The sequence below is a fragment of the Phodopus roborovskii genome, unplaced genomic scaffold, assembly GCF_943737965.1.
Source record: "Phodopus roborovskii unplaced genomic scaffold, PHOROB, whole genome shotgun sequence".
NCBI lineage: Eukaryota > Metazoa > Chordata > Mammalia > Rodentia > Cricetidae > Phodopus > Phodopus roborovskii.
This window is the reverse complement of record NW_026126525.1, coordinates 10,154,212-10,168,969: the sequence shown is the minus strand read 5'-3', so window position 1 is coordinate 10,168,969 and position 14,758 is coordinate 10,154,212. Positions and strand designations below refer to the sequence as shown.

General features: G+C 35.7%; 1 protein-coding gene across 5 annotated transcripts in view; it reads right to left on the bottom strand.

Moving 5' to 3' along the window:
* Window positions 1-3,898: 3,898 nt before the first annotated feature.
* Window positions 3,899-14,758, bottom strand: part of Cnot6l (CCR4-NOT transcription complex subunit 6 like) — an 83,641-nt gene continuing 72,781 nt past the window's right edge. For all 5 annotated transcript variants that reach the window (XM_051198305.1, XM_051198302.1, XM_051198303.1 and 2 more), the window contains 2 exons: window positions 13,414-13,616; window positions 3,899-10,907 (listed from right to left, as the gene is read on the bottom strand). In XM_051198305.1, coding sequence (XP_051054262.1) covers window positions 10,695-10,907; window positions 13,414-13,616 — 416 coding nt within the window. In that variant the 3' untranslated portion in view covers window positions 3,899-10,694. The remainder of the gene's footprint in view (window positions 10,908-13,413; window positions 13,617-14,758) is intronic.

The window sequence follows — 14,758 nt, the reverse complement described above, 5'->3', positions numbered from 1 at the left end:
CAATTTTCAAAAGCCTACACCATTCCTAGTTAGCTCAACCTATCTATCTCATGCCAGTGGATCAGATGCAAGCTCTCAGCTACTGCTCTAGCATTGTGCTTGCTTGCCTGCTGTCATGCTCCCAGCCATGACGGTCATGGACTCTACTCTGGAAGCAAGAGCCCCAAATTAAATTCTCTTAAAAGTTGCCTTGGTTATTATGTCTTACCACAGCATTTAACAACTAAAACAGACAGAAATTTCCTTACATGTCAAGTTTTGTTGCTGTCTACAGCAGAACATTTTATAATTCAACGACCTGGTATACGGAACCTCTTCTACCTTGCCATGGGATGGATTCTGCAGGAAACCAATTTTTGAGATGGAGACTGACATTGAGAGCTCATCTATTATAATTCTCAGGACCAAATTTGTTAAGGAAACAATACTGCCATAACAGCCTTAAATGTTTGCACAGGGAGCTTTGGGGCCTTCAAAATGCCTACACATTGATACACTTGAGTTAAGCCTTAATTCCATGTTTTGTCAGGCACTGGTTATAAGTAATCACTCTACAGTAGGTCATGATCTTGAGCAAGGCAGCTCTCCCTCCTCAGGGGAGAAACAAACAGTCATCAGCTTCCTACATCCCTTGAGAAAAATTGAGTCTTGAAAAGAATCAAGACTACAGCACTGCCTTAGTCACTTGATATATTGGGTATCAAATATATTACAACAGCCTCTATTATATTAAAGAACTGGGCCACTACAGCCAAACCATAAATGCCAAGAGCTCTGCAGAGCCCATGCCCCAATAAGGCCTTTTGGCTATATAGTCTTTATGTGCTTCACAGGCCTTTCCTTCATTCACCTATTTAAGATTTATTTAATGTATAGTGTCTGCCTGCAGGCCAGAAGAGGGCACCAGATCTAACTAACAGATGGTTGTGAGTCACCATGTGGTAGCTCGTAATTGATCTCAGGACCTTTGGAAGAGCAGCCAGTGATCTTAACCTCTGAACCATTTCTCCAGCTCTTATTCACCTATGTTTAAGATCAAAACTCAGTTCATCTGGAAGATCACCTGGGTTATTGTGAGAACCAAATAAGCTAACATATGTTAAGCATATTGTATATAGCACACTGTAAGTTAACAGTAAACTGTATATTTACCACAATTACAAATAGGAGACAACAGTATATGATATAATGCTTTAAAATGTGAGACTGTGCTTGATTTTATTAAGAACCTTATCATTTGCTGAAAGAATTGAGTGTATTCCCTTAATCTGCTTCAACAGAAAATTTAAATCTCTATTCAATCAAAATTATAAAAGTTAAACTTTCATCTGTGAAGAAGTTAACCTCTTTAAAAAAAAAAAAAAAAAATGTAGTGCAGAAGCCATTGGCTACCTTCCACATAGCTCTTCAGAAGGTTCCAGGTAGGTTCAAACCTCAGTTGTACATAGGTGATTCGCTCAATAATTCATCTGTGACTTTTTTCCTTTCTTTGCTATGTGGTACTTCCCAGTATCCACTCTGGTTTATGACAAGCCAAAATATACTATCCGAAAAGATGATCCCTCAGGTTCTGGTATTAGTGGAAAACTAAGCTAATATACTACCAAAAATAGCAAACAAACAAACAACAAAAACAAAGCCCAATCCAACCCAAAATAATTTGTAAACAAAACAAAAAACCCAAAACAACAAAAACAAAAGGCTCTCACCAGTGATGGGTCTGAAATGTAGTGGAAAGCACTGGTTTATTTGGGAAGCAGTAGCATTTAAACAGCACAGGGATGAGAAGAAGAAAGGAGGAGGGGGAAGGTGGTTATGGGGCTGTGCAGTTTTCAAATTTCAGAAAACTTGGACAATAAAATCTTAAAAGGCTCAGAGCAGCCAGCTGTTAAGTCAAGGCATATTGTTAAAGAATGCATACAGAGACAGTGTAAAAGATCATTATCCCAGCAGTTTATTTCAGGACAAACATTACAGGCTCAGAAATTATATATTAGGAACACACACAACAAATCCTGCTTTCCATTTCAAGGTGCTGCAGAGTAACTTAAAGCCTAGGATGGGAACAACTGGTTTTGACAGGCAGAGAAACCTGAATCTCCTAACTATCCCTAACCCTCAAAACATCCTTTCTAGAGGAAAAGAAATCTAACCTACAGTTCTCACTGGTAGCAGATGACTCATTTATGCTTGTCTCCCTTTATCTCTTCTCACTGAAGACCCACAACTATGGTAACATCACCATACAGTCTGAACAAAGGAATGTATTAGTAGTATCTACTTCCAAAGAAAACAGTTGATGCAGGCAGCAAATTTTAAGAGCCAGGCTAACATTTTAGGAACTAAAGAAATGTGCAAACTAGAGGGCCCAAGAACTGTGCCTTAACTGATGTGGTGGTCCTCTGTGAATCAAGGCAAATATGTTTTAACAGAGTACTAGAGGTAGTACTAACACATCTTCTGAGATGAACCAAGACTGGACAATGGGTCAAACTTCCCACAGGTAGAATCATTCCTGTTGTGCTTAGCCTCACACCATTAACAATATTTATTGCCTTGGTCACACTTTCATTTTCAGCACCCCAACTCTCTGTCATCACGGAGGCAAGTAATGTAATGCATACACAAACATGGATAGAGCAGTTGACACCCTGAGTAATCTTTATGTACCATGAATATGGAGTCCACAAGTTAATTCTTTCCCATTCCTCTCAAAACCAATGTTAAGAAGCATTTTATCCAGTTCCTCAGAGTTCAGGTGCTTGAATGGCTCAGTTATAAAACTGCTTGCTATACAATAACAATGACCTGGGTTTGGATCCCCAGCAAACTGAATTAATTCATGAAGACTTAAGATTACTGCCTTGACTTTACCAATAAGACTGTTTAGCCCAGGGCAATAAAGTACACAACTACACAGTGAATGATTCTAATGTTCTATCTTAAGAGCATATTAAGGCAGTCACTTTGAAACATGGACTTAAGATCCATTTCATAAAGGACTTCTTAGAGGCTGTCCAACATAATGGCTTTTGGGAAGAGCCTCAGGGTCAATCACAGACTTGTAGCAAATCTTCAAATGCCAGCAATCTGTTCCAAAATAAAATCTAAAGTGTCCTTTCAAGTAAGTACTAAGCAGATTACTTCCATTACCTCTTTGAATCTGACTCATACCTGAAAATCAGTTTTCAGTTGAATATATCCAGAGTCATTTGAATTTCTAACTATTTTACAGTATGACCTCTCCTTGTTTTCTTTCCCGGACACTAAGATATAAAATTATTTTTATATTAAAACATTTGGCTATCTTCTTGTGTCATAAGCAGAATATTTGGGAAACTATTTCTTGGAGGATAAGGAGCCTACCATCTCCAGGAGCAGCTTGATCATCAAAGATATATGTGAATTTACTTTGCGCCTTGGTAGATCTAACCTATCAAGCTTGTTTAGTTCTATTTAACTCAGCTTATTTGTCTGATGTTTGTCACTAAAATCTAGCAGTTGCTTCATATCCATAGTGCACTCCTAAAGTTCAGCAGACCTCTGTTCACTAAGCACCTCAAGGACATATGATGAGAAGTTTCATCTCAGCATAAACTCCCATGATCACCAAAGTAACAAACTGCATAGTACATGCCATTTCATACACACTCAAGAGTAAAACAAGTCCCTTTTGATTTCTTCTGGCAAAGTACACCACATAACTTCAAAATCTATTCTATTTAAAATCCCTAAGAAACTTCCAACAAATAGCAAAAGAGCAAAGCAAAAGAACACTCAAGTATGAATTTATAATTGTTTTATCTCAATTATCTTGGTTTCCTAGTTTGCTCTACAAAAGAACCCACCCCAAAGAAACTTAGCATTTCACAAATAATCAAAAACCAAGACAAAAGTATGCAGTTGCAAAATGGCCATTTATTGCCTACAGGGAAAGGGGAAGTGGGAGAGAAGGGGAGAGTACACAGGTGCAAGGAGACAAGCATATATTTAGCCCTATACATCATGTGTGAGCAGTACCCAATCTCCAAAACGGAAAAAAATATTTTGTCATCTGACATAATAGTTAAGGTTCTTAAGCACCTCCCTTCTGAGCTGCCATAAGATTTAAAAGGCAGGACTGCTTTGTTTAGTCAATGTTCACATTAATGAAAAAGAATACCACCACCCGTGTCCTTTTTCACATACATCTTCTATAGTGTCTAGTATGAAAAACATCTCAGCTGAGCAATTCAGTCAAGATCCAGACCTTATCAACTGTTTTAATAAATAGAAAAATAAAGCAGCTGGTGATATTATCAGAGAATGAGAGTAGAACCATCTTCTCCAGCGATGACAAGAGTTAAATGTCTAGAATATCACAGAAACAGTCTATCAAACATTAATTATTAGTAAGCTACAATTACATGGCACTTCATTAAATTCTCTAATAAAGAAAAAAATAAAGAGAAAAGCTTAGATTGTAAATGGTTACCAGGATACACTGATTTAGTGCTTGGCTTTTTCTTAGGATAAAAATAAAAAATATACAACCTAAAACAGTAGAATTTGCTTAAAATAATAGAAATTACCGCGTATTCATGGGGAAATTATCAAAACATCTTGCTTAGTTTTATGATCATGTGCTTTGCTTTTAGACCATTTAAGAGTTACACAAACACTATATAGGCCACAGATTAACTCAACTGTAAGCAAAATAATAAATTAGTCAACTTAATGCCAGGAAATAAAAATAAATAATCCCTTCCCTACTCAAATGGTAAACTGAGTGTAAAGGTATAAAGTCCATGGACAATTACTTGGCACTTAGACAGTTGAAAATAAGATACAATTTAATCTCTAGTGAATATAATCAAATATCCTGGCCTTTTCAAAGAGAAAAAAAGTATACATTTTTTTTCTTTTTAAAAATAAAAAACAAAAGTGCTACCTCACTTCAGAAACAACATAGTTAATTAAGCATTTGCTGTCCTTGAAATACTCCAAGTATTCCTATTTAACCCGACACCTCAGCTTCTTCTGGATGAAAGAACAGTTTGCATTTGGACAACTGTAAGAATGCCCATAGTGCACCTGTCAGTGCTGCTGGTGTTTAATAAATCTGCCACTCAACACTGAACAATTCCTGATCCAGTGTGCAGTAACAGCCAACCAAACTCTTGCTTTCAAACATCGGCAGAGCACCGCTCAGAAATTTCACAGGTAAGGGAATATACTTTTAGTAAATTAAGCACAGAATAATGACAGTAGTTTCTGAATAAAGAGCAACCCACACACTGCATCACTTACCGCATATTAAGGTTGAAACAGTAGCAGGATACTAAGTCTGTCTGGTAAGAAGCAAAGCCATTGTTTGGCACACCAATGCTGAGCCAATATTCTGAGTTCAAGTAACTACACACAAACAAATGTGTTACACTAAATAACTGATAGCTAAGAAAATATGTCAGTGCTCTGAAATAACGAGCAAGAAATTATCTTTTTTTTTTTTTCTTTTTCTTTAAAGAGGGCTACCATGACTCCTTTGCTTTTAGAATCGACAGATAGATTACAGGAAAATTAAACTCAGGGAACTTGCCAATGAAAATAACCAGTAAGAGGTGCCAAATGATGCCTTTTGAAATATTCTGAAAGGTGAATACACCATGCTACCAGGCCAAGAGGTATATGATTTCTGATGGCATACTTCTAATTTTAGTTCAGTGCTATTAATTTTATAGGCTGTGCCATAAAAGAAAAAAAAAAAAACCAACAACATTTAATAGGCACGCCCTTATTTCATATCCTTTAAAAGTTATCTTACTAAGAGTACTTCAGTTTCTCCTTTGGATCCAAGAATAAATCAAGTCTAGCATAAACCAAACTTAAATAATTATACTAATAAAACTTTTCAGGAAGCAGTTTCTTTCTACAGGCCTTTTTCCTATCATCGTGCTGAACAGGTTCCCATCTTTCTTCTGCTTCCCTTCCCATTCTCCTCTTTCTGCAGCTCTTGCTCAGAATACCCAAGGATTTCTTTTACTGTTTAAGCATGTAAGTGACAAGTACGAAAGATGCTCTTGGCATCCTGTTCTTAAACAGGCTATAGCTTTGGTAAATGAGCAGGTTAAAGATGCAGTAGCATTTACTTGTGTTTGAATTTCAATTGGGGAATTGCAGTGCAATTGTGGAATTAAAATCATCCAGGGCAATCATAAACATAAATGTTCTCTTCTGTCTACAAACTCAAAACTTCAGTTGAAGTTCCTGATTTAGAAAAATAAGTTTAACTTCTCTACTTATTTTATCTAGTTCTAATAGACAAAAAGTCATAAAAATATGATACAAACCAAACGGAAATCTTTTAACACATTATAAAGGTGTTACTTTGGGTTTTATGGTGATAAACAGGGAAAAAACAAAACCAACCTTACAAACATGACAGCTCACATTTTAGTCAAAATGTTGGTTACTCTGAACATGTGACAAAGATTTTGCTTGCTATAGGACCAATACTGTAAAACAATTCATGTTTTTTTGTGACTGACACTACCAACCAGTTAGTATACTTTGCAAAACTATTAATAATATGTCAGAAACTAAGACTATAAATGATTGAAATTTAAATTAGTACTAGAATGAAGTCAATTTCTATCAGTAGGAAATGTACGTTTTGTGTCAGAAATTAAGCTCTGTGCTCCTGGCTCCTTCAATGCACACACTCTACCTACTTCTCCTTGTGCTTTCCCTTCTCTTTCCTATCTGCTACTGAGTGTACAGGTCGGAGCTGTGATTTTTTTTTTTTTAATGAATTCTCAAAAATACAATATAAACTGAAAATTTCACCTACTGACAAGACATACTCAGGAGACAAAATCTTTGAACAGAGCACAATTTTGTCCATGTTCTAGGTTTAATGTGCCACACCCTCAATTTTAACATAATCTGCCACAGATTCAAGTGATATTAGTCTTAGTTTTCAACTTTCTCCCTTCTCAGTGATATATGACTTTAAGATGACCCCCCCCAAAGAGATAAGTAAATTTCATATTTCTACAAACATAACACTAAAACATAGTGGTTTTAAAAATACATTCACACAAGATGCTTATTAGTAAAATTAAATATCTGCCTATGAATATCAGAAATGTAATTTGAAAAAAAAAGAGATTCGAACAAGGCAAATGGGGAGGGTGGGGTAAGCTGGTCTCAGAACCCATTGTGCCATTACCTGACTCTAACATGTGATATTCAAATGAATGTTCACACGCCTTACATCAAATAAATCAAACAAAAATATTCAGCTATGTTGTACAAAATTTTTTTTTTACATAAAACATCATAAATCTTGAACAGATCTACTATATCTGAATTCTAAAAAGTTGCCTACAGAATGGTGCTGGGATTCTGTTCTCTGCTTGCTTTTAGGCAGTGCTGTTGCTTAAGAGTTGACACCAGGCACAATATTGTAAAACAAAGTCAACAAGCAAGGAGCAGTAAGTGGATTTGAGCCTTTTCCAGATGTCAGTCCTGAGGATGCTGCAATATTCCCCATCAAAGTATGTAAAGCTATGAGGAGGATACTGATGCTTGACAGTGGGGTGACTTGACATGCACTTATATGACTGTTATAATGGCAAACAGTGCAGTTTCCCCTGCCTCAAACAACACCGTTTTAATAAACTTAACACTCCAGTTCTTAAGAAAATTACTAGAAATCATATATAACAGTTAAAAAAATAAAATGCCCAAATTTTCTTTTATCATCAGATAAAATATGCAGCAGCCCAACGGCATAAAGCTTATTAACTTATTCTGAGAACTAGAAAGTATATGAGCATATATGATTCACTTGAATATATACCATGTCATTCACCTTGTCCTTTGGGCTTCTCACTGCCAAAGTTCCAAATGGCATGCATTTGACAAGACAATGCTGAGGACAGCAGCATTTCTGATCATCTGAACTGGCAGCTCAAAACAAGATACCACTCCTTTTACAAAGGGAACAAAGGGGAAACAGTGTGTGAAATTTGGGCAAGAGGCTAAAGGGAAACCGTGCACATGAAAATTGGGTTACCATGCCCTAGGTGTGTGCCACCCAAAACAAAACACAATCACCTACGTCAACAGAGCTACTACCAACATTTACGAAAACACATCAAAATACATAGGATAATGAATGGTTTGAAAGAGTGCATTTGGAAGCAGAGAGACCCAATTACACACCTTCTTGCAACAGAGTGCCTCAATCATACACAAAATAAACTTAAGCTGTTTACAATGTTTCCCAATTTTTTTTATTTTCCCCTCTACATTTAACTATTAAAAAAGATTTTTATTAATAAATGGGCTCCTCTGTGGTTCATATACAATCATAAGTGAACTTTAAATTTCATTTTATACAAACATCTCAAAAAATATCGGGAGTGAAGTATGGTAGGAAATATTGCTCACATTGCTAATTAACATGCATCTATGAAAGAAGAAGAATGTTCTGTTAGTGCATATACCTCCAGAGCAGAAAACCCACCCAAAACAAAAGATCTAAAATTAAACATACAGTAGCTGATTATAAAAAAAGGTAATGTCCACAAAATTAAGTTTTTCATGCTATTCTACTTTCCAGTACTATGCTTCAGATAATCAATTTGCATGGCTAGATGTTGGATGCTTGAGGTATATAAGAAGGGATACCTGAACACTGAGGAAAATCTGTCATCAGGGTTTCTTCTGCTTGTTTATTCAGGTACTTTAACATTTTTAAGAGACTATTTTATTTACATCAAACTTTGCTGAACTACAATGACATTCCAATTACAATAGATGACAACGCCTCTGTCACTAGGCACTTTTAAAAGGGAGTTAGGCTTTACAGAGCTCTTCTGGATGCAATCCTGTGTGATATTACATCATCCCACCACCCTCATCCCACTAAAATTACCCTTTGGGAAAATATTATTTTATGCAGCCTGATCGGTAAACTATGGAAGAAATTAGTATAAAATAACCACAGGAAATGTATCATTTAAGACTAATAAAACAGCCTAAGATGTCAGGTTTGAAAGAAGAGACAATTTGTATATATTTAAAACTAATTAAATAATTTAAATTTGACTTGTACTTTATATATTAGTGAGACACAAATATAGGCTATTTTCTTTTAAAATTTCATTCACATAATGGAAAATTTCTTGTTTATTAAAAATATCACATTTTGATACTAGAAACAGTAAAGTGCATGAAAAGTTTAAAATATAAATTTCAGAAAACTCTTATAGCAGCAAAAAAGCAGAATAAAGAAAAACTTAAAAACACAGACACAACCTTTTCCAATGTTACTGTGCCATAATTAACATCAAGCAGCCAACTAATTTTCTCCCCACAAGATGGTATTTATGCTCTCTGCCTCTCTAGTGAGATTTTCAAGTGGGCCCTCCAGGCCAACAACAACAAAGGGGGGTTTGGTTTCCAATACATCTAGAGGCATCAAACTATGGGAATAAACCAGTAGCTTAATTCAAATCTAGACAGATATGGCAACAAAGATTAAAAGCATATGATGGCCATTTGGCAGCTAGAGTCAGAAAAAAATAATTCAAAGTTTTCAACTATTTCCCCAAATCTGTCCTCTCCTCAAAATCCTCTTTAATGTTACCTCAAAACAAAAACAAAAAACAAAAACAAACAAAACAGCCACTTAACTTATTTTGGAAAACATGTGTAATATTATATGGCTTTCCCTTTTTGAAACTTTGACCCGGGGCTTTTCATTCAGCAATCTTCTTTAAACATTAAACTGTAGTGGTAAAGATGATATGGATCATATCTTTTTCCATTACAACCAGACATCAAAGAAGAGTGGACATGAAAAATACCAGACACTAATTTTGTGGGCATCCTAAAAATACCAAATCCTACTTTCAAGATATATGGCAGTATATATCTGCTATTTTCTTATAAAATGAACTGGAGAGACGGGCTTAGAGTTAGTATTTCTATAAAGATTACAACTAATAGGCAGACCAAGAAAGGGGGGGGGGAGATCCCTCAAACAAAACAACCAGCATTCGGCCAACAAACTGTCACATACTATGCTTGATTTTGAAAGCATGTTGTGCAATTATTTTCATTTCTCAAACTGTCTTGTTATGGCTAATGACTATATCACATTTAATGTACAAATCAAGAAAATTTAAGTGCTTTGTTAATGTGCAAACAACTTGGGAGCCAAAAATCAGCTTGTTATAAAGGAAAACAGAAACTCAAAAAAGTTTTTCCTATAAGGCATGCCATCATTCTATTGAAAATCTTGTATTTGGAGTTTGTAAAAATCACTTTTTACAAAAATGATTGGCTTATTTGAAATAATCCAAAGAATGTATTTGATTTTAGAGAACAACACTGGTGTTGGACCTCAAATTAGTGACTTACCAATTGTGAATGCTATTTTCTAATATAATAGGAAGAGAAGAAACCCAATTTTAAAGTATATTAAACTTTTGGATAGAGACAGACGGTAATACTTTGGTTCCAGCCCTAGTGCCAAATGATATCAATATGCACAAAAACATACAAAGTCTTATAGCAAACACATAATGAAAGGAACCTGAAGCAGCAGCTTAAGGACGGCCATACTTCACTCCTACATACTTTGATTTACAACTGTACAGGTCCATAGCAACAGATCCCCGTCTTGGCGGGGCTGTACTCCACTACCTCCGGTTAGGTAAGTGAACACCATTGACAAGAGGCAGGAGTGGGGGGTGGAGTTCAAGTTGTGTTAACAGTGAGAAGTGGTCTGAAGGGATGTGAGGATGTGGACACCCAGTGATGTTGTTCTCAACCAGCCATTGAGGATCTAAAGGCCCCAGGACACCAAGCACGTTCATATGAGTCTTGGAATAGAAAATGTAGTCAATCACTCCCTGGAAAGAGATTAGGGATAATGGGGGAGGGGAAAGAAAAATATGTTTAGAAAAAAGAGAAAACCTTCTGTAAAAAGAACAAGCCTTAATTTGGAAAAGCTAAATAACTAAGTAACCTGTATTCCTGGTACCTGCTATCCTGACTATAGATCAAACAAGGCTCTAATATTTACTGGATTATTACATAAAGGCAGCTCAATAGAGAAACACAGCATACTAAATCATAAAGTTTTATACATTTATACATAAATGATAACACTAAAAAGCTCAACAGATTTTCTTGGGTTTAAGTAAAATCTAACATACACTCAAGCTACTTTACAGTTAAACTGTCCTAATTTGCTTAGTTAAAAAATACTAATTTCTCCAAATCCTGGCATTGGAGCAATGTATCAGCATGAACAGACACACACCTTTATATATGACACCTGTTCCATATGATTTGATTCATTTTATTAGCAGATAGCAAAACTAATGTGCCTTCACTGTTCCAGGCTGTTCATAGATTTTCTACATGTGAAATTCAGTCATCCATTCATTTAATGTAACAGCGACTTGCTATGTAACCCATCTAGGCTTCAATTCAAGATCCTACTTCCTCACCTTATCAAGTGTTGGAATTACAGGTATGTGCCACAATAGCTGATGCATGAAAGACATATTCAACAAGCATTTTAAAGTGATTTTTAGATCAATTCAGAAGATCAAGGCAGATAGTTTAAGCTAATATGCCAAATTAAAAAAAATTGTAGTATATGGGCAAGTAAAAAGTAATCTTTCAAAAAGTAATGAAGAAATAAACTTTTCTTTTAACCTACTTACAGATCAAGAGAACATTAACAGGTATCTACTGAACACTTAGTTTTGGGAACTTTTATTTTTTCAGGGTACGCTGGCAAATGCTTTATAGGTCATTATAATGGTATTATTTCAATTATAGTATACTATATACCAATAAGTATATGTTTATTTTTCAGCTGCAAAAACAGTACTATACTAATACTGGAGATTGCCAACTTTAATAGTACCATTCTCAACAATGTGAATAAAGTTAAATTAGAGAAGTACATAACCCACTACAAAAATCAATGCTTATTTCCCCCAGAAAGTTAGTTCTTAAATATTTTACTGCCCATCACCATGCATGACTGATTAAAACAATACAAGTTATCAATGGATAGTTAGCTAACAGCAAAACTATATTAACTCCCAAGAAGTTTTACTTCTCATTTCATAACTATGGAAGCTTGACTAGTTACCAACACAGATCTTTCCTCTTACTTTTGTTTCAAAAGGAGTAAACAAATATCAAAAATTGAAAAAAAAGAGGCTGGGCACAGTGGTGCCCGCCTTTCAGCTTTCATTCCAGCACATAGGAGGCAAAGGCAGGCATATCTTTATGAGTTCAAAGCCAGGCTGGTCTACATAGTGAGTTACAGGTCATCCGGGGCTACAAAGAGAGACCTGTCTCAAAACACTAAACAAACAGAAAAAAAACAGAAAAAAAAAAAAAAAAAAGTAAAAGGGTTATTGAAAATGTGAATAAGCATATTTAGTAATTTTCCTTTTGTATTATAACTTCTCTAGGCTTTTTATACTAAACAACTTTCTACATCCATACATTTAGGATAAAACAGGCAGACATACAATTCATTCTGGAAATGGCAGAATGTCAAACAGAGGTAAAGAGAAGCACAACAAGTAGATGAAATGATCAGAAAATGAGCAAAAGGAAAGTAAGCACAGAGAGCCACTGCCATCCATCTTTCAAGGGGTATCTTGTCCTGAACATCAACAGGCTCCCTTATTTTTAAGAGTTCCTTTTCCTTTTAAAACCTTGTTCCAGGGATACCCTGGGAATATACTAATACAATTTCATGGATAAGATCATCATTAAGCATGACCTATAACTCAACCCCTACGAGAAACTTGGAAAATTATTAAAAATTTGACAGAATATTATATAAATTTATTCCAGGGGAGTTTAGCTATATTAGGAGCTTAGATTCTTGCTAAGCACAGGTGGTGGAAAACAGGTGAAGGTTAGATTAACTGTATCAATATACCCAAGTGACTGACACACAGCAAAACATTTTAGAAATATTGGCTATTATCATTAATATGTGAAATGTAAACAAATCAAAGTTTGTAAAGAATTCAAATGACATCAGTATTAACCACAAAACCTAATAAAATTCTCTTTTTAGTTCTATTTTTAAACCAGATATTTGAGACTCTGTGTGTGTGTGTGTGTGTGTGTGTGTGTTTGAATCAGTGATGGTTTTCTTTTATTTCATGTGTACAGATATTTTGCATGCATGTATGTCTGTGGAACATCTGGGTGTCTGGTGCTGACAGAGGTCAGAAGACGGCATCAGATCCCCTAAAAGCCACCAATACGATCTCTCCAGCTCGGCAAACTCTTAATCATAAGAGTTTATATTCTTCCTTTTTACATGCTTTTATCTGAAATAGTTCATATGCCAGCCCAGAGACTGCTACTTACTTTGAAATCAAAGGTGTAATTGGTATAAGGCATCAAGTTATTTTCATAGGCGCTCTTAAGTTGGAAGCCATGTGTGATTCTCCCTTGTGAGCTTCCATTCTTTCCACCACAGCTGAAGTTCATAAGACACTCATTGTACCTTAGTTCCTTGAAGTCTTTATGGTTGTCAGCTACTCCTCCATTGCTTAAATATTCCACAACACCTAGTAAAATAAAAAAAAAAAAAGGAACACTACCTTTTAATATTTAGTACAAAGCTGTATTACTAAATCTCACTCTATAGGCACACCAGGTTTAGAGAGGTTTGGTTAAATACTAGCAGGATTTGGTGATACTAAGTCCTAGTACCTAAGAAGCGGAAAGGCAGGCTGATTTCTCTGAGTTGCAGGACAGTTTGGAATACACAGGAAGCTCCAGGCAAGACAGAGCTGCATAATGACATCCTATATCAGAAACAAACAAATAAACAAACCAAAAAGTGTTCTTGTGTCTGAATTTTTTAAAAAAAAATTGAACACCAGTAATTTCATACCACACTGAAAAGTATTTGCCTATTTTAAAACAAAGTTTCAGGACCATCCAGAAATATAGTTGATCTTAGTGGTTCTTTGGGTTCACATGACTTCTAGAACTAAACAGCATTCACCAGAAAAGTCTTAACTTTGTTTTTGTAATATTGCTCTAGATCAGTATCTTCTAGCCCCCATAATCTCACAAGCAGTGGCACTATTAGGAGGTGTGGCTTTGCTGGAGGGGATATGGCCCTGTTGGAGGGAGCATGTCATTGTGGGGGTAGACTTTGAGGTTTCCTATGCTCAGGACACTGCCCAGTATCTTAGTCAATTTCCTGTGGCCTGCATATCAAGATGAAGTCAGTACCATATCTGCCTGCATGCGGCCAACCACCCCAACCATGATGATAATGGACTGAAACTCTGAAACTGTAAGAAAGCCACTCCAATTAAAATGTTTTACTTTATAAGAGCTGCCATAGTCATGGTGTCTCCTCCCAGCAATAAAAACCCCTAAGTAAAACAAATCTCCTTAGCAATAGTCATGGCAATCAATCAACAACATCAGGGATATATAAAAAGAATACTTAGAATAATAAAAACAAAAATATTTGCAACCAGATTTTTCATCCTCATTTATTTATCTTTATTTATTATATTCTGTATATGGAAGTCTGTATACCATACACATTCCTGGGTGCCCCCCACAAGCCAGAAAAGTTCTGTCAAGTTTCCTGAAATTAAGGTTAGTGATAGTTTTAAGTCATCATGTGGGTGCTAGAAATCAAACCACAGTCCTCTGGGAGAACAGTTAATGCTCTTAACCATTGAGC